General features: G+C 33.8%; 1 protein-coding gene across 2 annotated transcripts in view; it reads left to right on the top strand.

Moving 5' to 3' along the window:
- Positions 1 to 1643: 1643 nt before the first annotated feature.
- LOC117232150 (lachesin-like) overlaps positions 1644 to 25505 on the top strand; it is a 159817-nt gene continuing 135955 nt past the window's right edge. For both annotated transcript variants that reach the window (XM_033491353.1, XM_033491345.1), the window contains exon 1: positions 1644 to 1716. In XM_033491353.1, the coding sequence (XP_033347244.1) occupies positions 1644 to 1716 (73 nt within the window). The remainder of the gene's footprint in view (positions 1717 to 25505) is intronic.

Genomic DNA, 25505 nt, shown 5'->3' with positions numbered 1-25505 from the left:
CATTTTAATCAAGTTATTACTAGATATTACTAGTATTATTAAATTACAATTATTGTTGGACATATTATGAAATGTTACTGATTTATTTAAAATTGATACTAAATTTAGCATTGAATATATGTGCGTATTATTAACGTTTTATGAGTTAAATATCATTATTAAATTATATTATTAAATGAGTTCTGACGTGCAATGAGTTTGAGTTGAAATTTTCATTATTAAATTCTACAGTTCAACATTTCTATACTAACATTAATAATAATGTTATATATATAATATAAACTCGATATTCATCAAAAATCGATTCTGTCACTATGGCCAATAGACGAAACGAGATAACTCGCGAAGCGATGAGTCGACAGAATAATTTCGATTACCCAGTTGACAAATTAAGCTAGGAAACTTGGCTGGACGAAACTATTCGTCTATTTGGTGTCTCCAATTCTTCGAGATCGGCCGATAATAGTGGTGCGAAAAGCTTCTCGTAAACTTCGATTAAACTTCTCAATGTACGGTGTAATTTATATTCATCAATGCATGAGTAATTCTTAAAGCTTGTTATAATAACTTTCGTCGGTAAAAGTGATGGAAGATAGAGAAAAGTTGGATTCGTGCTGTTGCAGTTTTCAACTTGATAATTAATTACCGCGATACGAAACAACGGGTGATCCCGCAGAAATTGAAGAGAAATTTCGTTACGTATACATGAAGGGATAAGGAAAACAGGAAATTGTACAACTTTATGCTTTTAAATCCTTCCTAAATGGCTGTTACATAAATGGATAAACGGTAACAAGGAGAAGAATTGAGAAGAAGCAACAAAGTTGAGATTAGGATTTATTTTATCATGGTGGTAATAGAATAAAAAATGACTCGGCGATGTCCACATCTTTATATCATTATATTTTAAACTCGTCTTAATTGCTTTTAAGGCAATTTCGGTTTCCATGAAGCAATTTTTTTGCTGCGAATATAATTTCTCAAATATATAAAAATTCATTAAAATTCAATCCTCCGATTCCACTTCTAGATTAAAAAAGGAAAGAAATCTCTAAAAATTCAACAAACTATTTCACAGCACATGTTACACGCAAACCCAACTTAGAACCGCACCAAATCTCATTCTCTAAATCAAATTCTCGCACAAGAGTCCCCCACATATCCCTTCCCTTCTCAAAACATCCCGTTTACACATCAGGATCATAGTTAGCCCAGCTCATACTCGATTAAGATATTTCATTCTCGCGTTTCCATGTCACAACAGAAAAATCCGTGACACGGCCTTCCGACGCAATTAACCGGCTTTTAAGACTTCAACTGATTTAGAACGTGGAAAGGTTGAAGATATAGAGAGGAAAATCTTAAAGCAATTACCGGTTGATGTAATTAGCATGAAAAGTTACTGGCGCGGTTCACAGGAAGACAAAGAGAGAGTTTCTCTATTCGCTTCTAGCAGACCTGAAGAGGCACTCGTGTCGGCGTGCCTGGTCGCCGGGACGATTGTAAACAGATATTTTTACGATATTTTCTTGGTAGAGTCTCACACAGGTGCGACGCGCATGCGTCATACTGTTGGCGGCAAAGCGTCGGGACGCTCGTCCTACACCAGCCAGTTGACGTAGCCGCGTCGTCCACGTAACAATATGCTCCCAGTTTTCGCGATCACGGTTCTCTGCATCGCGACATGGGCATCCGCGCTGAACGATCCGCTCTCAGGTAAATCGACCACATCACCTGACCAGCCGATACATTTTTGCATTAAGTTCTTTTATCATTATCAGTGAAATTGAACCATTTTTTCGTCATATCTTTCTCTTGGAATTTCTTTTAAAAAAAGTATTTGAGAAAATATTTTGATAACGCGTTGTAATATGGTTAAGTACATTTACAAGCCAGTTATAAGAGCGCACAAGTGTTCACGAATGTTTGCAAGCTACTTGAATAGTTAACGGAGACGTGCAATGTATACGAGCGGAAACCCTCGTTAATGTCTGCGAGTGTTCTCGAGGAGTGTTCCTATACATTCGAAGAACGAAATTCGAAGTAAAAGCACGTTTATACGAGAGGAAGAATCTATTGCCTTTTGTTGGTGGATTGAGGGGAGATAGAAGTGAAGAGATCCTTCTTCGCTGACATTTGTCTGATGGCGATGATCAACAGACGCTTGGCGAGAATGTTTGAAAAACATCTTCGAATGTTTATGCGCATTTTGTGCTTTTGATAGAGACTCGGTTGTAGACGTTTGGTATGACAATTTCTTGAAAAATTGTTATCAGAACCGAAGTTGTTGGATGTGAGATGTGGATTTTTGAAAGATACGTTCTGACGCTTGGTTAGTGTTGCAGTTAACATTCTTAGAAGTTTAATGGCTTGTTGGTAATATATTTCACTCGATTCACACATGGTTGATTACCAGTATAGTACTTCGTATGTGTACCTATGCATTTACGACAAGTGTAAGTAGGTAAAAATGGACAAGCAGAGGTGTAGATTCAAAAATACATAAAACATCAAGAGTAAAATTTATGTGTGTATTATAACATTTGGAAGATAAAATATACTGTTACTCAAATTTAGTTAGCTTTAACACGAATTTGCATAAACATCCGCGATTTAATTATCAGTGTCGGGGCTCTAAATGCAATGCTAACGAATTGTTAGAATATGTACCACGCAGAAGCCAAATTGACCATCATCTGTAAAATTAGAGGCTAAATTAGATTCTACTAAAATTAAGGTACAGCTAAAAATTGTTCAAAAGTGCAGTTATACGATTTGGCTTCTTAACGTCTCATACCTCTTTCAAAAAAAAAACGCAGTTTACATTTAAAAGTCTCGATTGTGATAACATACTATAGGACCACGTGAAAAGTTAGCAATTTTTGGAAAATTACTAGTGAATTTTTCAAAAAAGTATACTTGTATCCAAAGAATCACCACAGAACAAGACTATTTGTATGAAAAGAATTTCAACAGAATCAATGTGTGTTCTGTGATATAGGCCCACGTGTAAAGCCTCCAATTTTTGAAAAGTTGTGTATTGAATTTTTTCACAATTTTATGGTACCTATAGAACAATGTGTCAGAGTTTTCAATTCTTGGAAAAGTGTCATTGAATTTTTTCACAGTTTTATGATATAGGGCCACGTATCAAAGCTTTCAGTCTTTAGAAACCTGTCATTCAATTCTTTTACAACTATGCGCTATAGAACCACGTATCAAACCACTTTCAGTTTAAAAAACAAATCTATCATTGACAACTATCTGCACAGAATATTTCGTATATTGCAATATTATAGCGTTTCTGTTGAAATTTCATCAAAAGACCAATCGTAAAGGGACACTACGAACGTTTCCACAAGTCATAACGCAGTTAGGATATTTTAGTGTTTACGTCCGATATAACAGTGTTAAGTTCTGAATGCCAACTTCCAGCGAGCGTGTGCTAAATTTTACGTGTACAGGAGACACGTATCGTTGTGTGTCAAATCGTCTCCATCGTCCATTTGGTCACGATAGAGAGTGTCTTATGAACAATCTCAATACGACGATCGTAAACTGACCGTTTGTAGCTGGCTTATAATGGTTTGTTACGGTACGTCTAAACGAAGGAGCATAGGAAGACGATGGAGTGAGTGGTTGGTTACTGCTGCTTGTATAATCTATGTGTCACGTTAGACACAGTATACATATTTTACGAAGTTAATTACCGACAACAAAGAGTGTTATTTCGTTATGGTCTGTGTTCTATAAACTACGTAGAATTAGATATATAGAATTTTTTGTAGTAGTGAAAAATGACTTGCGGTATGTTGGTTAAAGAAGGTTCTGAAACTTTTGTGATAGAATGTTCGATGGAGTTAATTTATTCGTAAAGAAATTTAAATGAAATATAAATGGCTAGTGAAAAGAAAATAAAGAAATTATGTAGCAAGTTTTTTAATATAGAATTTTTCGAACTAATGAGCATTTACGTACTTATGTTTGGAATCTTGATTGAATAAGATTCCAAAATATTTGTAAATAATTACGATATTTAGTGGATCTAATTTGTTAGTAGAGAAATTGAAATGAAGAAGGTAATGGCTGATAAAAAGGGAGTAAAGGACTATGATAAAATTCTTACAAGATCGTTTGAAGCAATGAAGAACTCTGTTAAATGTTTTCAGATGTTTTAAAAGGTTTTTAAATGTAGTTATAATATTCGGTGAAATTAATAAAAAGAAATATTTAAAAATGTAGGATTTTTTCAATTCTCTGTTGAGGAGGATTTTAATATATTTCTAAATGGCCATGATCTTTAGTGAACGTGAAGGTAATAATTAATAAAATATGTATGTAACGCTGTGTTCGTATTTTCCGAAACGACGAAAACTTTTGGGATTTTAATTGAATAAAATTTCAAATCTATAAATATTTGTAACATTTGATGAATTAGCTATAAAAAAAATTGATACAATTAATAGGAAGAAACTAAAAGAAAAAATACATAGAACTTTTCTAAGCATTGTAATCGTTCTAACATATATAATTATTTTGTTAGTATTCGAGTTAGGAATTACACAAAGTGCTTCGGGTATAAAAGATTAATCACGTAGTTATAGAATGCAATTATCTTGCAAGATTTCCTGTTTTCTTATTCTGTACTATTTCCTGGATTTCCTGTAGCATTTGCAAGCATAACATCTCTCGATCTCACTTCCGCAGATGATTAAACAGGGGCTTTAATCCTAGTTCCTTCATCGTTCGCATGCAGTTCGTTACGTCTGTGAATCTTTCATTCACATGGAAGACGACATCTTAGTGTCAGTTGTCAGATTTCATGTTAACTCATTCAGTATCTAACTTGGTTCCAGATATTCAAATTCTAGTCTTTCATTTCTTATTTTTACACGTGATTTAATACAAGTCGATCCATTTTCTGACAAAATCTGATTATTATTTATTTAATCTGATTATTATTGACGTTGATTTTATTTCTGCAAGATATTTTAAAATATGACGGAATGCAATTCATAGGAAGCTTAAAATAAAATTATTCTAGCGTTGGTTAGAAAAATTCAATTGTGGAAGGAGCGTTTAAGCACGCTTAACTATTCATAAATATAAACTACTCTGTTACTTACGTTCACGTGTCTTCAATCATAGATTATTATCTTTATTATTATTTACTATTACTATTTAGTAGCACGTTCTCGTGAATTTTATTCAAATGTGTACATCACTTACGTGTTCGAAATCGATAGTTTGACTTATACATCATGCTTTTATTTTACATTTTCAGTTTATTATATTATGAAATCTATATAGGGTGCTTTATAATTGATGGTGTAACCAAAAAGAGGATGATATCAAATTGACTAACAGCAAAATTTGCATAAACAGAAACTAACATCACTGCAAAATATAAAATAAAATCTTTTTATACCAGGCTTTGTTTTCGAGAAAATTGTTTCTAATTATTTGTCTAATCCATGTCCCGATTTTTATTTATGGAGTCATCTGCAATTAATTAAATTACATTTCCTAGAAAAATTATAAAAGTGGAGCAATTAAAAAGAAAGATTGTTTTAACATTTGGTGAAATAATGCGAAATTTAATATCCTAGAAATTTAATACGAAATGCAGAATTGTGTACTCAACAGAATGGGGAAACATTTTCAATAATTTCTAAAGCAATAAAATTTATCGTGCGTGAATATCTTGTTTCATTGCGCGTTATGCATTAGCCAATATAATAAACACAAACATAAGCACACAGCTGTAATACCTTTGAAGAGATTTATTAAATACCATGATTATATATATGCATCAAGTAAATATTTGAACTTAATTTGATGGAAAACAACGTCTTCGATACAAAAATTTTATTTTATTTTCCATCCTTGCCCTTTTTTTATATAGAACCACTGGCTTCTCGATTAAATCGATATTCTCACCAATTGTAGGATGCCACGTATTATTTGATTACGTTAATCGTTTCTGGGCACAGCAATAATATTTACAATTACACTAATCGATATCAAATTTTTCATTTCTTTTCATTAATCTATTTTTCGTATTTTTCCTACTTATTAATATAGTTCTACTCCATTGTTCCATAAGTTTTATGAATGAAATGAAGTATAAGCTGTTATTTACGATCCACAGGTGCCCAAAGAACAGCGTATCAATTAGAATACGTGAAGACATTTCATACTCTCATTCTATTTAGGTCCTCGCTTTGAAATCGCTTTGGGTAAAAAATAGATTAATATAATTTTCATAGAGAAATCTCGATTTTCAGTCTCACAATCTCTAACTCATAGAGAATTTCTTACCTTTACATTTTTCATGTCGCTTTTTTCGTTTCTCTAATTTCTCATTCTCGTTAGTATTGAAACACTCACTAACACAGGGAAAATTTCTTAACTTTATTTTTTCATGTCGCATCCCCCTAGAAACTGATGAAAGATGACAAACATATACATATAAGTTAATTACATATCTTTATTCTTTAATTTTTAATTTGCATTAACCTCAAGATATTCTCTACCCTATCCCATAAAAAATTGCTTGTCTCTATTTTCTCGCGTGGCATTGTTCATCCCAAAGAAAACCGATGAAGGATGATCGGCTTCGAACAGAGCCAATCCATTCTCGAACGTCACCCTCCTGAAATACGTAAGCGTTTCTGGGGGAGAAAAAAGAAAAACGAACGGCTCAGAGCCGTGACACGCTCGATAGAACTGGAGAGAGCGCGAGAGAGGTGATCGAAATCTTATCGCGACGCTGGATCTCTTTAATCGCCACCCCCGTTTTACTGCTTCGTATATAGTTGCATAAAATGCGCGTCAGTCTTGACTCGCGCACCACGTCGACGCCGCAGGATCGCGTTGTAAATTTAGTTTCCTCATCGATCGTGAAACGATTGTGCCGCACTCGCTAAATTATCTCTCGCTTTCCAGTTTTGTCGCTCGTATTTCATTTAACGGCCAGGCAATCTAAGGAGAGCCGAATGCTCGATAAACAATCACGTTGATATGTAACTGGAAACAATTCTGCTTTGGAATTGTTTTGAATGAATACGAGACAAATATCGACCCATGATCGATTGTGTTGTTCGATACGTAGCTGTAGATAAGTTTGTGAAATGCCTTTATTCGTATTGATGTGGCCGTGTTTAATAAAATGTTTGTGTGGTACTTAGAAAATTCATTTACGCAGACTGTTTTATGGGAAGTTTTCAATTAACGTGATCACGTTTGGTGAAATTTTCATTTGCTTGGTAATATAGGAGGTGCAATGTTCACTGATTCGTATATTCATATAGAGATAGCTTCAGGGAGAATGTTATTGGATAAATGTGATCGTATTTAGTAAAATGTTAATCTCGTTTTCGAAAATTTAGTTGATTTGTGTAGAGTATCGAATTAATTGCTGGATAATCTAGGTTAGGTATAGCTATAAAGTAGAGTTTGCAAAATTAGAATTGAATATTTCAATAACGCAGAGGATGTGGTGCATGTAATAAAAATATGCACAAATTACACCCAGGAAGATGAAGTTAACGACATTGAATGATGTTTGGTGATATATATCTAAATAACAGTCTATGGTAATGGATCCTATATTGTAAAGAGGGAGCATGTTCCAATTTTATTTGTGCACTAATGGTACAATATCCAGTTCCACGAAAACGGGAATTTAACGGTCTATAAATGTAGCCTTGTGAATAGAAACGAATATCGTCGTATTTAACATTCATATGTTGTTTTTAGACAAAAATAAATATTCCTTAGTCATTATTATTTTTATTCAATCAAAAATGTTCAATCGCAAATTATTCAAATTCTTATAAGAAATTAATCGTAAAAGATCCGTGATAAACAAGAATCGTTAAAAAGAGCTAACTCTATTGAAAATATTTAAACAAACTAAAACTTTTAAACACACATTATGAGTGTTTTATTAAGTTTCTTCTAGGATTTTGTACTTTTAGAACTGAACTAGGAAACAAGTTTAAGTGACTTCTTTGGACGCATCGACTCTGTCGCGCTTATTAGTTAGTTGCTGTTGATGAGCGGTCATCCAACATGCCGTAGTTCTCACGAGTATACAGACCTTCGCTTATACTTCAAATGCTAGAACATCTGCTTTCCAGCTCGTAAATACGAGAGTAGTTGCCAGCGCGATAAATTGCGCTGTCATATTTTAATCAGTCCATTGGGCAACCTACAAAACATAGTTTTAGCTTTTATAGCTGCGAGAGGGTGTATAATATAAAATTCATTTAGTAGATTATAATGATCTAAAATTTCACAATGCCACTTCGTATAACATCACCCGAAAACATGCAGATGGTCACAAACATATTCGGAGACAAGTATAATTTGACTCTGTGCTCTGTATTTTAAGTAAACATAAAAATATATAAAATATTTGGTGTTCTATATAGCCTCTAGGTAACAAAAGTACAGAAACTTTTCATCAGTCGCATTTTTTAAACGACTGAATGCAACCAGTGTAGAGTAGCTAAATCATATGCCACAAAAATATTCTACAGAGCAATAGTTACTCCAGAACTTGTCGTTAATAATAACAAATATGGTTTGATTAACCAGTGTTATATTCGCTCAGCAAAACATTCTTAATATTTTTGGCTATTACGTAACACAGTGTCATGCATTGGATGTTAAATTGACCTGGCCTTTTCTCCTTCTTCTTCGCGGCAATTGGAAGGAAATTCGTAACTAATTCCGGGTAATAAGGTTCGTGCAATTAGAGAGAAGCAAGAACGGTAGATTTACGGGGACGTCGAGCGACGTGCGATAATTCGGTGCTAAGTCATTAGCCTGGCCGATTACACCGCAAGGTGCGCATAATAGCGCGCCACCGTATCTCCGTGGCTCCTAATTCGCGAGCATCAACCTCCGTTTGCCGTTGTTCCGATTATCCTTTCAATTTTATGTCTACGCTTCCGTTGGCGCCGCTTTAAACCGGAATTACAAACTTTTCGCACAACTCGATGCCAGCTTACGACGTGCTCTATTTTATCTTAATTCTGATATTCACCGAACTCGTAGCTTAGTAGCTAGTATTGAGCTTATATCGAATCTTAGAATAATTTAAATGACTAGTGACATTTTATTTTCATTGTCTGTGTCGTAGAACAGGCGTGAAATTTTTAATGATTTTCTCACGCATTTCGCACCGAGGTATAAAAATACATATTTTCCATGTATAACATTTTGTGCATTTTAACGCAAAATTTCTATAATTGGAAAAGTATTCAATATCGATAGAGTAAAGATGTACCGTTACGTAATCAGCATTTAAATGGTAATTATTATTTTTAAGTCCAGCTCAGAAGTCTTAGGATACCTATTTTTAATAAAATAATAAAACTTGGATATTTGGTATAAGCTATGAATTTTAAATTATAATGCATGCGTGTTTTAGTAAATTATGTTAGTAGTATATTATTTCGTAAAGTATCAAATATTAAACAATTACGGCATCGTTTATCCGCAATTTGTTTCAATTTTGAGTACAGATATAATAATTATATAATATCTAAGTTGCACCAAATGCCGTAATATGCACAAACAAAATAATACATCATAAAGAATACATCATAAACCACGAACTCCTACTTCGATCCGTGAAATCTAAAATTTACGAAAGATTCACAAGCTACGTACCACAGACGTAAACAAGTTCGGAGCAGAACTTACCCGTTTCAACGAGCGCCAAACCGATCATCACCTTCGAATTTCCTATTTAAATGACGATTCGGAGCCGGTATCTTCCCCCCTGCGGCTGATGGACGTAAGGAATAATCGTTCCGGCGCGAATAGACGAGGGATCTCCAGCACGATCTACGAAGTGTCCCGTCAGACGACTAAAGAACCTATTTCCAGCCGACCGGCCGAGAAAGAGAGAGTAATTATTATCACGCGAAAGGATAAGGAGAGTTCGTTGGACTAACTTCCGCCGTGATAATTTATACTTGCCATGGTACGCGCGGTTAGAGGTGTAGTAGGAGGTGGTTCAGACGGTTAGAGCGTTGGTGGAGGAGGACTAAGGAAAAGAAAGAGCGCAGGTGGCACAATGCCGACTTTGCACGTTTCCATTTGAATGTGTATGAGTACGCGTGACTCTAAGCTCGTCCTTAGCCGCGAACCCACGGCCACGTAATGAACCGGCAGATGGCGATTACACGATAAATCGAAACGAACACTTACGGTTAAGGGCAAATTTATCGACGCCATGCATCGGTACCACTCATTCAGTTTGTTGTGCTCCAACTTACTGGCAATGTGTACTATTGGTATCCACGGAAGAAAGATTGTCTTAAACTTGTTGGATGTTGTTGGATGACAATTTCAAAGGTCTTTCGATAGACTTTAGACAATCTTGTTGAGATGATTGGATATAGTCGAACACTCGAAATCGAATCTTCCATGAAACTCTAAGGGTATTCGTTAGGTACCATGGATACGTAATCGTTTAGGTTATTTAAATAACTTCTTTTATTAATTAAATTACGTTCACAAACGAAAGATCCATTCAATCCAAGAACGTGGCTTATCGCTTTATCTACTTCGTCGACGTTGATGCGTAATATAAAAAACAATCCATATCGAACGCTATAAATCGAATACAAACAACAACCTATAACTCGGCAAATCAATGAACGTTTCCTCCATGACACGTTGGAAGAACGGCGATAGATGAGACCGATAATCCTCCGCTACTTCCGTGATTCTCCACAAAAATAAATTAACAGGACAGGGTAGGTAAAAAGAATGAGAAAAGTGGTCGGCGCTATGTGAATATTTTTATTAGACAAATGTGACGGATAATCTGGACGAACGTGAGATCATGCATTATTCAGCCGGTAGATATTCCCATCGGTGTCTATAATTTACGCCATCGCATCTGTCTTGCGAGTCTTTATAAAATTTAAATCTTCATCTTCCACTGGTGCACGGTGTTTTCCTTCGTTTCGTCTGACATCGAAGACAACGGCGAGCTTTAGCTCGAGTCAAGACGTTATAACGCGTTTTTACAGAGTAATATTAGGATCGTCTCACCGAGGTCCCTTTAATCTTGACGTGCAAACAGTTGAATTACATCGTTCGAGCTGGTTACTGCTTGGATTCCGGTTTACATTTTCCGTGACACCGGATAAATGAAAGTGCAGTAGGATTTGTTCCCTCTAAACTAAATAGAAGTGTGGTCTAACCGAATCCGGAAACGACGTGATAAATATTATTGTTAGTAATAAATGGCTGGTAGAAAGTCGTGGTGGTACAAGTGAAGATTTTGAGAATTTAGATTTTATCATATGTGTCAATTAAGGGCACCACACTTTTAATTTCAAAATATTAATCTTAGTATTTTAAACGAGTTCCTTGTACAATTTGTTTTATTTATTATTCAATAGACATTATAAACTTTAATATCTTAATTTAAAAATTTAATATCCCTCGAGAAATTCTTTCTAGCCTTAAATCATTCCATTATGTCTTTATGAATTATGAATTTAAAACAGTAAAATTTGATTAGCTGAGATAGCAGAATTCTAAGCTGACTCTTTCTTATTATTCTCAGTTTCTATGGAAGAATATCGCTCTACTACCAGTTATATTTGTCCGATTTTAAAACAAATATAATATAACTGCCCTAAGATTTTCGAATATAGTACAATAGAATAATAGTTGTATGTCGACATTTAGATAATTCCGTTTCACGCATAACGTAACACGTCATCGAATGATAGACGTTGACGTATGTACGCATTACACGTCATGGTTTTTCAATCCTCGAAATGACGCGACTGAAAGGCAAGGATGAAGCGTTTAAATTAATTGCACCATCGATTTCGGCGAACGGAGGGCCACCGATTTGATTCGTTGATTACACACCGGTGTCTGGTGTGTTTGATTTACCGTGTATTTCGAGTTATTAGACAGTGGTCGATCGCGATCGAAACGAGGGTGCATATTTCATTAGGACGAAGCGCGTGCCGTTTTTGCGTTATCTACCGTCCCTTCCTTTTTGTTCCATTCGTGTTTCATTTTTTCGATCACATTATGAGCACGATGTATACTTTATTCTATGAAATGACGCATCAGAAGGAAGTAAAATACAAGCTTTGCTAATGTTAGCATGATGATCGAATTGTTCAGATAAGACAATTCTCAGAGAAGTATAAATAGTTTCTATAATCGTAAAATTTTTAATTTGTTTATGAAATTTTATAGAAATAAGTAATTAGATAAGGATTTGAGTGTTAATGATCTTTATCTAAAAGAATCTTTATCTTAGATCTTTATCTAAATCATTAGTGCTTCTAAAATCACAAATGTCTTAAAGCGACTTTAGAGTATAAATCTTATTGTTGCATTAAACTGAGTCCAGTGAAATATTTCAATAAATTTAGTAAACTATCAGATAATCTTGAATTTCGACGGTCATGAACCTTTATCTAATCTATTTTTCCTCCAAATATACAATTACATTGTAACATTATTCTAAACATTATCATTTCTTTATTCAAAATCGTAGACCTAGGTTTACCTCTTGTTATGATTTTTGTTTATTATAATTTCTATATATATGCTTCGACAAATTAAGTACATAATGACACAGTACTTGAAAAATTCGGATTCAAACCACATTTCCTGTGAAAAAACTTTTTGAATGGTATTAGAATATTTCACATAGTAAAATGAAATTTTGTTTCTAGTATATGCTTACTACATTTGATTCAAATATAATTACTCTTTAATAATAAGAAAAATGTATAGTTTATTAGAAAACAAGAATTTCATTTTATTCTAGAAATACATTCTGTTCATTAAATGTTTCGTACGTTTACACTAATGAATTATCATGATACTCATATATAATTTAACGTAATCTAACAAAACTGGGGCTCGTTTGATGCAGAGTTCGTAACTGGAAACGTGTTATGTGCTCTTATAGTTTGCCTGACTTTAGAACTGTAACTGATTTCCATAGTTTATTCTTGTTTGTTTATGAACGAAATAACATAGAACATTATTATTTGCAAAACTATCAAAAAGTTATCCAAACTATCTAGCATACATAATATGTACATTACATACATATGTATGTCAAAATAATAAAATATGTTCTTTATATATCACATATAAGCGTAGGATTTGCTAGCCTGACATTGTTACTTAATCTACTTAAATTCAGATTATTCATTGAAATTATTCTGTATTAACAAATTATTAAGAAAAATGTTCACCATTTGGCTTCAACTACCAATTAGTCAACATCTTTTTTAATGTGTCTGTGATATTACATACATACAAAATATTATATATATAGTCTTGATGATTACAAAAATATAAATAATTAAATTTACAATTAAAATTGTGCTCCAATTCGTGTTATAGATACAAACTCAGGTTACAGTTATACTCAGTGTAAATTTTTGGACAATCACAATATAATCATGTTTCGAGACAATGCTAATAAGATTTCAGAAGTTCCATGTAATGCACATGATCCAGAAAAATTTTCTATGGTTAAATATCTGAATACTTTCGTGAGCCACTGTAAAAGATACTTTCTTTTACTCTGTAAAAGAAAATTTTTACTTCCACTTAAATTATCTATCACTTCAATTTCTCAATTAAAAGAATTTATCACTCACAATAATGGAACGAGTGCATAAAAGGCGTCGCCTAACATGATTGAAAACGATCCCCGATTCTCTCAACGAACCAAAGGCCTGTGTTCACGAGCAGCCGCGTGTTTGTCCACACACGACCCATCTCTTGCGCGGAGATTTCGGAGTGCGAAGTGGCGAATTGTCGGTTTAATACCAACTGCTCTCGTGCAAACAGTGATGCGTCGACTGACAGTGGCTCCCTGTTTGCGAATTAGGTGCAATCAAACGCAAAATCGTCCTAGCAAATATCCTGCTATTTGCCAATCATAGATGTGCCACGGCTAATTACTGTCATAAGCGAAGCGAGACGTGTGTGCAGCGAAAAGATCTCGTCGGGAAGTTATTGAGACAGTACGAAAGAAAATTCACAGGGTTGCGTTTTGTTCGCGCTATTTGGGAACGGCGGATGGAAATTTACACGTAAAAATTCGTGTCTTGTCTGTAAATGATAGATTATGAATGTTCATGCAAATTTTTATTTTTATAAACTGAACCGAAGGAATGAAACTTCAACAAAAATTTGTTTCGCTCGCTAAATGCCATAATGCGTGAATTTTTAACGTTTTTCACTATATTTCACGTTCGATTTATATCCCTTTCCATTAAAAAAATCGTTTCTCGTTAATTTTGCATTTATATCGAACTTTCCAATTGTAATTCAAATTCCTGAGAAGTTAAAATAAATTATTCTAACACTGATTAATGTATTATCAAAGATTGAGTTCTAATTTTACTATAAATAATAAGTAAAAAAGTAATTAATTCTAATTTTAATTACTAAGTTAATCAAGAATATTTGCACCTTTTCTATTTAAATAGTTGTTTTGTATTTTCTTATTACTTCTGTATCATTTAGCTCCTCAGTTGTAATAAAGAATCACGTGACTCCAAAGGAAGTTGATTAAGTTCTCGTTTCTAAGGGCATCGTGTTTTATATCGACATTGGTGTGAGAGTTCGTGTTGTCGTGGAAATGATGCAGTTTTGTGGTTGGTTGTGCTTGTATAGGTATGCCTTTTGGCGCATGTTGGTGGAAGCAGTGGAAATGTACTTTCTTCTCTTGCGAGTTATTTCTAGGATTCAACTGCAAATCCCAGGTAGGTGCAGGAATAGGTACAATTTCGCTGTTAACTGTACTCGATGGACGTGTACATTTCTGTACATATTGTCCTATACCTATTGAAGTTTATTACTCGACCTTGTAATAAATCTTGCCGTTTTGTATAACTAAGACTAGAAATTGTTCTATTTTCTGAAACAACTGTAGAATATACACATGTAAACAATTATTATCTTTAATTTTGATAAGAAGATTGGGTCGTTTACGATTTATATATAAAGGTAAAATTCCTAAAATTATATCATAATATTAATTACATAATATAAAAAATGAAATTATTATATAAAATTATTAGATTGAAAAACAGGAAATATTAAATTTTGTTAGTGATGTGATCTCATATTATTTAAGAAAAAAATGTTTATTAATCATAAGTTAATATATTTTAATTGATTTAAATTAATCAATATTATTTATATGTGTATTTTATCTATTTTATATATTAATCAATATATCAAAATAAGATTGACTAGTTTCCATACATTTGTGCCAACAGAGTCTCAATGCATAAATACGATTTTTCAATCAATTTCAAACAATTAAAACAAGATCTGAGAGAACCGTGCTTAAAGATTTTAATTTCTAATGAATCTTACATAAGAAATTAGTTTTAAATTGTTTAACGAGTAACATTTTACAACTCAGGAAAGTTTGGCTGAAACTTTGATGTTTCGGTTGAAGTAACTTCATTTTCAAATAATGAAACGTCTCGCGACTAAACGAATATCTGAAAGAATTGCGCATTATAAAATTTTAACATTTAATTTTACGTTGTATAAAAAATTAGTTTCAAATGTGTTAACGCTTGAGAAATTTTGAAGTACATGAAAACGGAGGGAAAATATTTCATACAAAACATAAAGGAAAAAGAATTTAGATCACGAAGATTTCCTCTTTAAACAATAAAAAACTACCACTTTCAGCTATCATATTTTGCACACATTTAATGTACACCTAAACCAAAATTAATGTAACTCAAAGAATTGAATCGAAAATCGAATGAGTTAAGTATGTTCAAATATTGTTGAATAAATAATATTTCTCCTCTTGATAGTTTGGTTGGATGAAGTAAAGTCGAATGAATTACAATAGTAAGGTATTATAATTTCGCGACTTGTTCAAGGTATTTGAAAAGCAACCTCGGGAAACAGGAAAATTGGATTTTTTCATACTTTTATTACAGTGAACAATGTTCACCGTGCAGAAAAGCTACGGGACAATAATGTACTTTTACGGGTAAATGAAATTCGTTCTATGTCAAGTACACCAAAGCAGAACCGATGGAAGAAAGTGTGCGTAATTTTCAACGCGATGAAGAGAAATATAGAAAACCCAAAGGTTTTACAAATAATCCGCTGCAGCGATTCCAAATGAAAAAGATACGATTATTACAACTGGCAATTATTCTCTTTATAAACCAAGCTTGCCAAAATATTTTATGATGAAAGCGAATTCATCTTTTACATATTAAATTTGATTTTCAACAAAAAATATTCTCCGATTATTAAGATTTAAAATTGTATACAACAATTTTTCGTGAAGAAGTTATAGAGTAATATTTATATACTGACTGCAGACAATTAACTTAATTGAAAATTCATTGAGATATTTGCTTTTTTGATTAAACATTTGAAAATAGTTTCACAGTTATATCACGTTATAAAATTTTGAAAAAAGAGGGCCGTGAAAGAAAAGGTTTGTGTGTTAGTTGAGCACGTGGAATAACTGGCTTACGGGATCCAATATGGCACGTGCTGAATACAAAGGCTACAAAGAAATGCAGACACATCAGTTAGTCATTATGCTATAAAAAACATTTCAGTTTTATAAATCTTCCCTTTGTTCATTTTTACAAACTTTTCTTTCCGTTGAGCTTTAAAAACCTTCATTAGTAAAGATTGCACTTAAATTCCGGATTATTCCTTTGAAATATTCTCCGCTTTACAGAAACGTTTTTATCCTCTTGAATCGAATTCTCTTTTTGAAAGTGGACGCGGGGATAGACATGCAAACTTCTTTCCGAAACGATTACTGTTTTCCTCTTCAGCGATACCGTACGAAAATCCCATAGAAACGCGGCAAAAATTTCAATTACTTTCACCACCAACGGCTCCTTCTGAGAGCCGTGCTACGTCCGAATAATTAAAACCCGCCGGATGAAACGGTTTCGCGCTTTCATTTCGCGGGACTTAATAGAAAGCGCACGGTTGGATGTCGTGTTACCGAATCGTAGTCCTTCATTTAACTTCCAAACTTCTCTGCCGGAAAAATCAGATAAACCTCGAGGCGAAGTTGGAAACGACTCAAGGGAACTCGGTATAGATACGCGAGCGCTTATCGCGAGACATCGGAAAGCGTGGAGGCCTCGAAGCGTGATTAACAATTAGCGCAGGCCACGCTGCAATCTATACTTAACCTTCCCGCATGAATTATCGACGAGATACCTTGGGAATTGATTCTTGTTTTCCTGTGACCCATATCGTAAACGAGATATCTCGCAAGTTAATATTGCAACAACATATATTCAGACAAAGTAATTTCCGCTCGATTCAACGCACTTTCTCAACCTTTAATTAATAACATTTATTCCAACACTTCTATCTGTCTAAGCCGTTCTATTTGTACATAATCTTTTTAATTAATGTATAATGAGATCTACTTCTTGCCACGAAAGCATTTGATACGTGGCTTAACTTTTCATAGTCTGATTAATGTAACTTTCAGACTTATCGGTACGAGTAACTCTCCAGTGTGAAATACTGGCTACATTATTGTAGAATAATTAATGCTACGCAACGTTAGTAACAGCGAAAGTTCGAAACTTTCAACAGCTAATGAGTCAAACACACATCCAGCTCGATAAAAATCTACCTCTCGCTTATCCTTTTTACCTTGCCCCTGTTGTTTTGTTTCGTTTCCAAGCTTATCAATCTCAGTTCGACCCACGACACTGTGATCGAGCAACGTCGAAGCTCGCAGGAAGACTAGTGGCCTCAGTGGTTACCAGAAAATCGATCGATGTCCTGCACGGGACATCTAACTCTTCACGGAATATGCCGAATGCTCTTTGCCCTCAACTTAAGTTCGATCTTTCGCCCGATTTAGTTCAAATGAAGGCTTTCATTTTAATCGATTTGATCGAGTTAAAAGCTTTTATCCTAGCTGGGCTGAATGAACGAGAGGCATCAATCCTGGTTAATTTGGTTAGAGTGAAAGAATTTATTCAGGTTTGTTAGATTCAATTGAAGAAGGTATCTTTTTTTAGAGAATTTGATTGAAAACGAGATATTTATTAGAGGCTCTTTTTTAAGAATCTAGACGTTTTGTTACGGTCTTTTGCCTTTTTTAAATTATTTGTCTTCGTTTTCTAAAATTCTGTTTTTGATAGTTATAAGTAGATAATATGGTCAATTCGTATTTTTGTAGTCAATGTGAATTTCTCGATATAACAAAGTAACAAATATATACAAAATAACTAAAATAAATAATGCTGTTCCAAATTTTGTCGAATGAAGTGTAGCATATAATCTATTAAGAATAAGGGAAAGATTTTGTATGAAGTTTTGCTGTAAACTCTTTGTTACCTAGTTATGAATATTAATTTTAAACAGTTTAAAATGTTAGTATTTTTTGATGCTGTGATATAAAGTTTTGTATGATGCACGAACCATTTTCACTGCATTTGTGTAGAATTTGAAAATTTTAAAACTCTCTGAACATGCTTTGATATTTCATATATATGTACGTGTACGCAAGATTATAATGTATAATTCATCATACATCGTTTGATAATGATAGACTAATGATATCATATATTATCTGACATTATAAAATTTGTTTGTTTATTTTAATAATTTTTGGCTATCACTAAAACTTCCTGGATTTATTCCTGTCTGTCACTGTCAAACGTTTATATCCTGCATAATACCCTACCCCCGAACACAGGTTGAAGTATCTGACATGCAATCGTTACCCTATGACATTTTATGGCGGATAATAAAAGCAAGGATACATATTAGCTTTGCGAGACGGATGATTAAGCCTTTAAATATTGCGTTCACCCCGTTCTCAGAAATAGCACGCTTCGGAGATTAGATCTCTTGAGGCGATCTGACCCGTTATCTTGCGAAAACGTGGCGCACCGACAAAAAGCTCACTATAAAACACGTAATCTTTTTATCGTCGTTGACAATAGCCACATCAACTGCATAGATTTCGTTTTAACAATTTATTCACGAATCGAACGAAAGTACATATTTTTCGTTTCAGAATGTTAATCCTTTTATTCTTAATATTCTGACTGATATCTGATTCTGTGAAAAATTTCATACAAAATGTAATTTGAAGTAAGTAACGAGGATAAGTTCCAAGAATTACTTTCCATGCAAATAGTTGCATTCGTGAACTGCATGACAAATGTCGCTTTTAATGCAGTTGCAGATTTAATCTTATTACTCTAGTTTATCGCAGAATATAAAATGAGTTGATCATATTTTTCAATAACAGTATACTTATACGATCTGTATTGAATACAGTACAAATAACTGAGAATGTAAGTGTTGACGAGAAAATCAGGTACGTTACTTCGATAGCCATTACGAGCTGCTTCGTTCATAGGATCAGAATTATGGAAATGATTTAATCGAACTTACGAGTTGTTAACAAAATTCATTTAAGACCTTAACCCTTATGTGCTTTGTAAATACGCTTCGATCACAGATGTTCAAAGAACCAACGGAAGATAGACACAAAGAAATTATCTATTATTACTCTTTTGTTTAAGAGATATACCATATTTGTTTCTGAATTTATAAAATATTTAAACTAGACTATAGCACCTCCTGTGTAAATAATAATTTTTCTCTATTTCACTAAAAAATACAACGAAAACATGAAATAAAGGGTCAACTATCAGAAACAGCAGAAACGAACTTCCTCAACAAACAACTACGATATTTTACAAGTATTCTTGGTTACACCAAATGATAGATTAGCAGAACGAGACATTTTCAGATAGCAAAGACAAAATTTATGCACCTATTCCGGTTTATTTCAAGATCTATAAAATATTGGATATTCTGACATAATGTATTTCTAGCATAGGCGACAGGAAACACACGCAAAAGTCGAAGGTTCATCGCATTGTGCGAACTTCCATGGAAATTCCACTTGAACTCGAACTGTTAGGCGAGTCGTTTTCACGTGGCTAAAACGGAATTGTTAAATTGCGTTCCCGTGGCTCGTTGCCTTGTGCGAGTGTATATATATGAAACCCATGCACGTCTGACCATGGGAGCATAGTCAGACATCTACGAAACGATACGATCTCGCGACGGGGTTGAGTGGGACACACGGTAACGTAAATTATGGCGATGCTTTGACTCTCCCGACGCGAATTCCACTAACGACCTTTAAACTGGTATCCGTGTTCCCTTCTTCTTTCTCTGTTTAGGGAACTGGCGAGTATCACTCGATTCCTCGCCCCCTTAAAGTTTGTTCGATCGTGTCGTTAACGAGGCTATCGCACTGTTCATGTTTCTCGTACCGATATTCTTCAGAACAATTAGTTTGTTAAGAATTAAAATGTACCTGTAGTGGATATACGGTGATTAAAAAAAGTATCGACACACTATTGTAACATTTCAGTATTAAATTTAGCCCATACCGTTCATTACCGCATTTCAATATTAGTTCATTGTATTTATTTTCTATTCACATTCAAATTTATTTTTATTCTTATACATTTTCGTATCACTTACGAAATTTATTACTTCGAATGATCCGTGCTTATTTCGGCTACATGTCATATCAATTAAATATATTATTTTCAGATGGAAATAGAGAAATTCTCATCGACATTTTATTACGAGAGTTCATCATTTTAACCGTCATGAATCAATAACTAGTTGGAGATTATAGTTGTCGAAACTTTCCAAGTTTAATACTCGTCGTAAATAGAAAATTACGACATGCTTGGGTAACTAATTATTAACTGTGTAAATGAGCGAAATTAATGTTCCTGTTTGTAATTACATAGAAGATAGGCAGTTGGCGGTTTAATCCAATAATACAGTTATCATTCCACTTGAGCGTTAAGTAGTCATGTTATTTTTGGGGATGAAAAATATACTTGATAATTTTCTTTCACTATATCGTATTTGCACATTTATCATGTTGTGTTCTTTATTTGTTGTTCCATTTATTTGAAAGTTGTGTATTTTCGTAACTTGCGATAACATTTCAATTTACTTCAGTTTTCAAAATATATTTGTCTAACAGTACCCGAAGCGTCATATAACCAGTGATGCAATATAAACGAAACTCTATATATGTAAAACGTGTAAACAACGCAAAAGAAAACATTTTCGTCTGAAATTTCGTTTTTTCAAAGAAATGAGTTTTAAAATTCATCAGATGACTATGATTTTTCTCGAATTTCGTTCAAAAATTTCTTACATCTAAAAATTATTAGTTTCTAGATTTGAAACTAAAATAGAATACTGCAATCACAATTATCGTTAAACAAAATTTTATTAATTCGATAGTAACAAACTGGTCTTTTCCGGAAATTACGAAACTCATTCTATGATTTCAACCGAGTTGCTAATAATCTATTGTAATGGTTGACGTGACTAGAAAAAATTGGTTAAAAGAATCTCTACAAAAAAATTTTCAAAGTCTTCCGAACAATTATTCGATCAAATTCACTTAAATTTGTCAAACGATGGTGTTACGTTTCATGTAACTCAATGTCACGTGACAGAAGATGAAACAACAAAAATAATGGCGCATGTTTTGATATTGCCAGTATGGACAAGTGTTGTTTCACACAACGAGGCCACATACGTGGTCTTCGCAGTGTTTCCCGTCTCTCAAACGTTAGACCTAACTGCGCCGTGTTGTTTCTCTTTCGTCCACACTCATTTTTTATTGTCTATTGTTTGCGAGAATAATCCGCTAGAATATATAAAGTTAATATGCATATTTACGTATAAAAATAAACGCTATGGCTACAACTAAAACTAAAACTACAATGAGGTACGGTATAATGACTTCTCGATAGTGGAAGAAGATTCGAAGAATACGTTAATTACGGAATACCAGTACGTTAAGAAAGCTCAATGTTACGCGGCTGAACATAGAACATTTCATGATGCCGCAGATTTTTCATTGGGACATTAATTTTGAAAAAATATTCCGTGATATCGGGGCAATCTATGTTATCTTTAAACATTCCACGTAGCTTTCTTCTACATTCCAATGTTGTGGGGCCAAAATCAGGCAGAATTGTTCGAAAATTGTTCGATCGTGGCATTCTTGTGTAATTGTCACGCAAGACAAGCGGTTAATGCACGCGCGTGCATTTTGTCTGACGATCGCCGGGCGAATCCCATACGAAATCGAATCGCGACCCACCGCTGAATTAAACACTTATTCCACGTCGACGCCATCCGTATTGTTTGCAATCCCCGAAACAAATTAGATTTTATTTCGCGCGAGCCTCCGCGGAATTCTATTTGCACCCCTCTCGAGCTCGCGACGCTTTTCCGCTTCGATTACGTGACTCGATAATTGCGCGCTGAGGCCCGCAGGTTATCCATGACACGCGATTTCTAATCGCTTTTCTGGATATAAATGACGGGGACTCCACTGAAGAGTAATCGATCAGTGGCTCATTCTGATTGCGTACGGTTATTAATTTTAGGGGAGCAAATCGTTCAGATACGCTGATGTGTTTGTAGAGGTATTACATTTCAGAAGGTGGGTGATATAAACTTCTTGGTCGATGATTTTTGTCACGTTTCAATGTTTTTAAAAGTATTGTGATATCTTTTAATAAAATTGAAAAATGATTTTAAAGACGAACACGCCGATATCTGGCTTCCTTAGAATCATGCTCAGAAGTTAGAATTTTTCCATAATAATTTTATTATTTATGATTTATAAGCCTATTTTTAATTTAAAAATCTTCTTCCGATGTAGGATCTTGTCATTCTTTTACTTTCCATCCGATTATTCCTCCCCTTGTTATTTCACTTAAATTATTCTTAAAGCATCCAGTTATAAATAGCTCCAGAGTACGTTGTTCGTCCAATTATTGAGTTGTACTACTACACACAGGTAAAGTAGAAACTGAAGCGCACGGTTAAAGTCATCGATTCCATCCGATTGAATGTGCAATGGTGATAATAATTAAACTAAAAGTTCAATATTATATATCAGAAATGTACTTAACGATAAATTATAGGGCATATTTTTATATTATACATATTTTAATAATATTAAAAAAAAATATATATAACCTATGATATTAAGAAATTGAAATAAAGAACAAATTTAAATTAAATTATATAAGGAGGCATTTCTTACACAATATTATATTTACAATTGTAACTTCTTTGATAATATATGAAATAGAATGTCCAGAACAGAATCTCTTCATAGAGATTTATATTGGTTTAATAAAGAAAGAAAGAAAAAGATTACTATATCTTAATAACCCATGTCTTGTGATCGATATTCGGAATTTGTGTTCCATGTGTTCTTCGGATCTTGTAAACTTCTCGAAATCCGACTTTGCAACATGATGCAAGATAGATGACAACAACGATAAACAATAACTAAGCAAAGATGAACGTTTGCATGCAACATAGTCATATGAAAATTAGGCTCTTGATTTTTGTGTATTTATAAGAAATTTAAAGATTCAAAAGTTCATAGAATACACATCTAAGACTTAAAAATATGTAAAATATTCAAAGTGTAAAATTCGTTGTAATGTTTAATAAATACAACAACTCTCTGTTTAGATCTTATTCTTTTAGCAACGTCCATAAATAGTACATAATCGCGTAACTATCCGCAGTCTAATGATAATAAATTACCTGCGATATATCGACAGAGTATTACCAATACTTCGATATTTTCTTTTACTGTGCACCACGAACAAGACGCTTAGAAATTTTCCTAGCAGCGATCAACCCAAGCTACATTCCTCGACTCTGCAATACAGTCGGCCAGCTACACTATGCCGCGATAAAACGTGAACGGTGCAAATATGTTGCGATGCTAAGCAAGCAGTCGGCCGGCAGAAAAAGCAAATTGATATCGGAAAAAGGGGGACCTAAGGAAGAGAACACAATGTAAGAGTCGCGATACCACACGATGAAAATGCGCTGATGATAAATGTTACTTTTTCCGACGTTGGTGAACGCTGTTGGCGTTTCCGCACGATTCATCATTGGTAATTAACCGTGAAACTCGTGCACACACACACGCGTGCGCATTCGATGACGCACGAGGGTGGATACACGATTCCACGAAGATAGAAGGCCAGTTGCATTGCGCGGTATGCAGAGTGAAAAGATTATTGAAATCTTTCCTTGTACCATTTCAAAATAGACGCAGGATTGACACTGATTATTATTTCCACTCCATTCCAATAAAAATAAATTCTTTTTGAATTAATTCAAGGAGGGAATTCTTCCTGAATCATCAACGATCCAATTTGTCCACAGCGAGTTGAAATTAAATATTCTAAAATTAAGTAATCTAACTGAAATCCAGTATTGTTATAGTTTTACGTGACTCAATGGTACCAGTTAAGCATTTTATAATCATCATATCCTATCAAATGTCTTTTTAAAAAAACTAAATTATCGCAATATTTAAACATAATTCGACAAACGACTTATAACTCGCAATGCCAATTATCCAGAGGAATCTGAAAACGAGGAGGGAGAAAAAGAAGTACAGAAAGAGAATGTTAGTAGACAAGAATAGAAATCTGGAACGCATTAGCCCTATCGTTGAATGTAAACAGTTTCTGTGCGTGCTCGAAAGAAATCGATAGAAATACACCGGATGATGGTTTTCAGTACTTTCATGCGGGTTGTCGATTTGCTATTGCGCCCATGAAGGAGTTCGCGGTGAAACGAAACAGTACTTGAAGTACTCGAGTTCCGTTTCTTGTTGATGAGTAAGGTATGTGTGTGTTTATACTTCTTGAAATGAAAGACTGGCAGGAAGATATGGTGGACGATTAAAAGGTAGAAGGATTATTAATTTGGTAGAGGATTGTAAAAAAGAACGTGACTGTGGTTGCATGGATTTATGAGCGGTAAAGTGGAAGTTTCGTAAAGTAACGTGAATTTAAATTGCATTATGAATTTATATTATCGAGATTAGTAGAGAAGAGAATTTAAGGAGTCATTTGTTGGGATTGTTACAAGGCTGCTGTTTGAAGACTATGAGATTATTTGATTTATATTTATTTAATGTGAAGAAGGAAATTCAGAGTTTATGTAATGTTATTGTTGATATCTCATTGAAATGGTAATTGATATTAAAAATATTGAAAAAGATAAAAAATTCATTATTAATTTATTGTTAAAATACGTCTTTACATTTCGTATTATTATATTCCAACATAGATATAAGCGGGTTATTGTTAACTTGCAGATTCTTCATTTTAATTTTATATCAAAGTTCCATTTTTCTTAAAATTCTAAAGAAATGAAAACATAATGGCAACAAAAAATTTCCGGAAGCTCTAAAATATAATAGTTAAGAATAAATAGCAGTCCGGTCTAAAAGTACTTTTTCAAATTAAATCAACCAAATCTTTGTTCATTGTAAAGAATGTTCTGCTTTGATACTTCATTCTTAATTCTACCTCCAACGAGATGTT

The sequence above is a fragment of the Bombus vosnesenskii genome, unplaced genomic scaffold (genome assembly GCF_011952255.1).
Source record: "Bombus vosnesenskii isolate JDL3184/JDL3185 unplaced genomic scaffold, Bvos_JDL3184-5_v1.1 scf7180000013263, whole genome shotgun sequence".
Taxonomy (NCBI): Eukaryota; Metazoa; Arthropoda; class Insecta; order Hymenoptera; family Apidae; genus Bombus; species Bombus vosnesenskii.
Note: the sequence above shows the minus strand (reverse complement) of the source record. Positions and strands in the feature narration are given on the sequence as shown.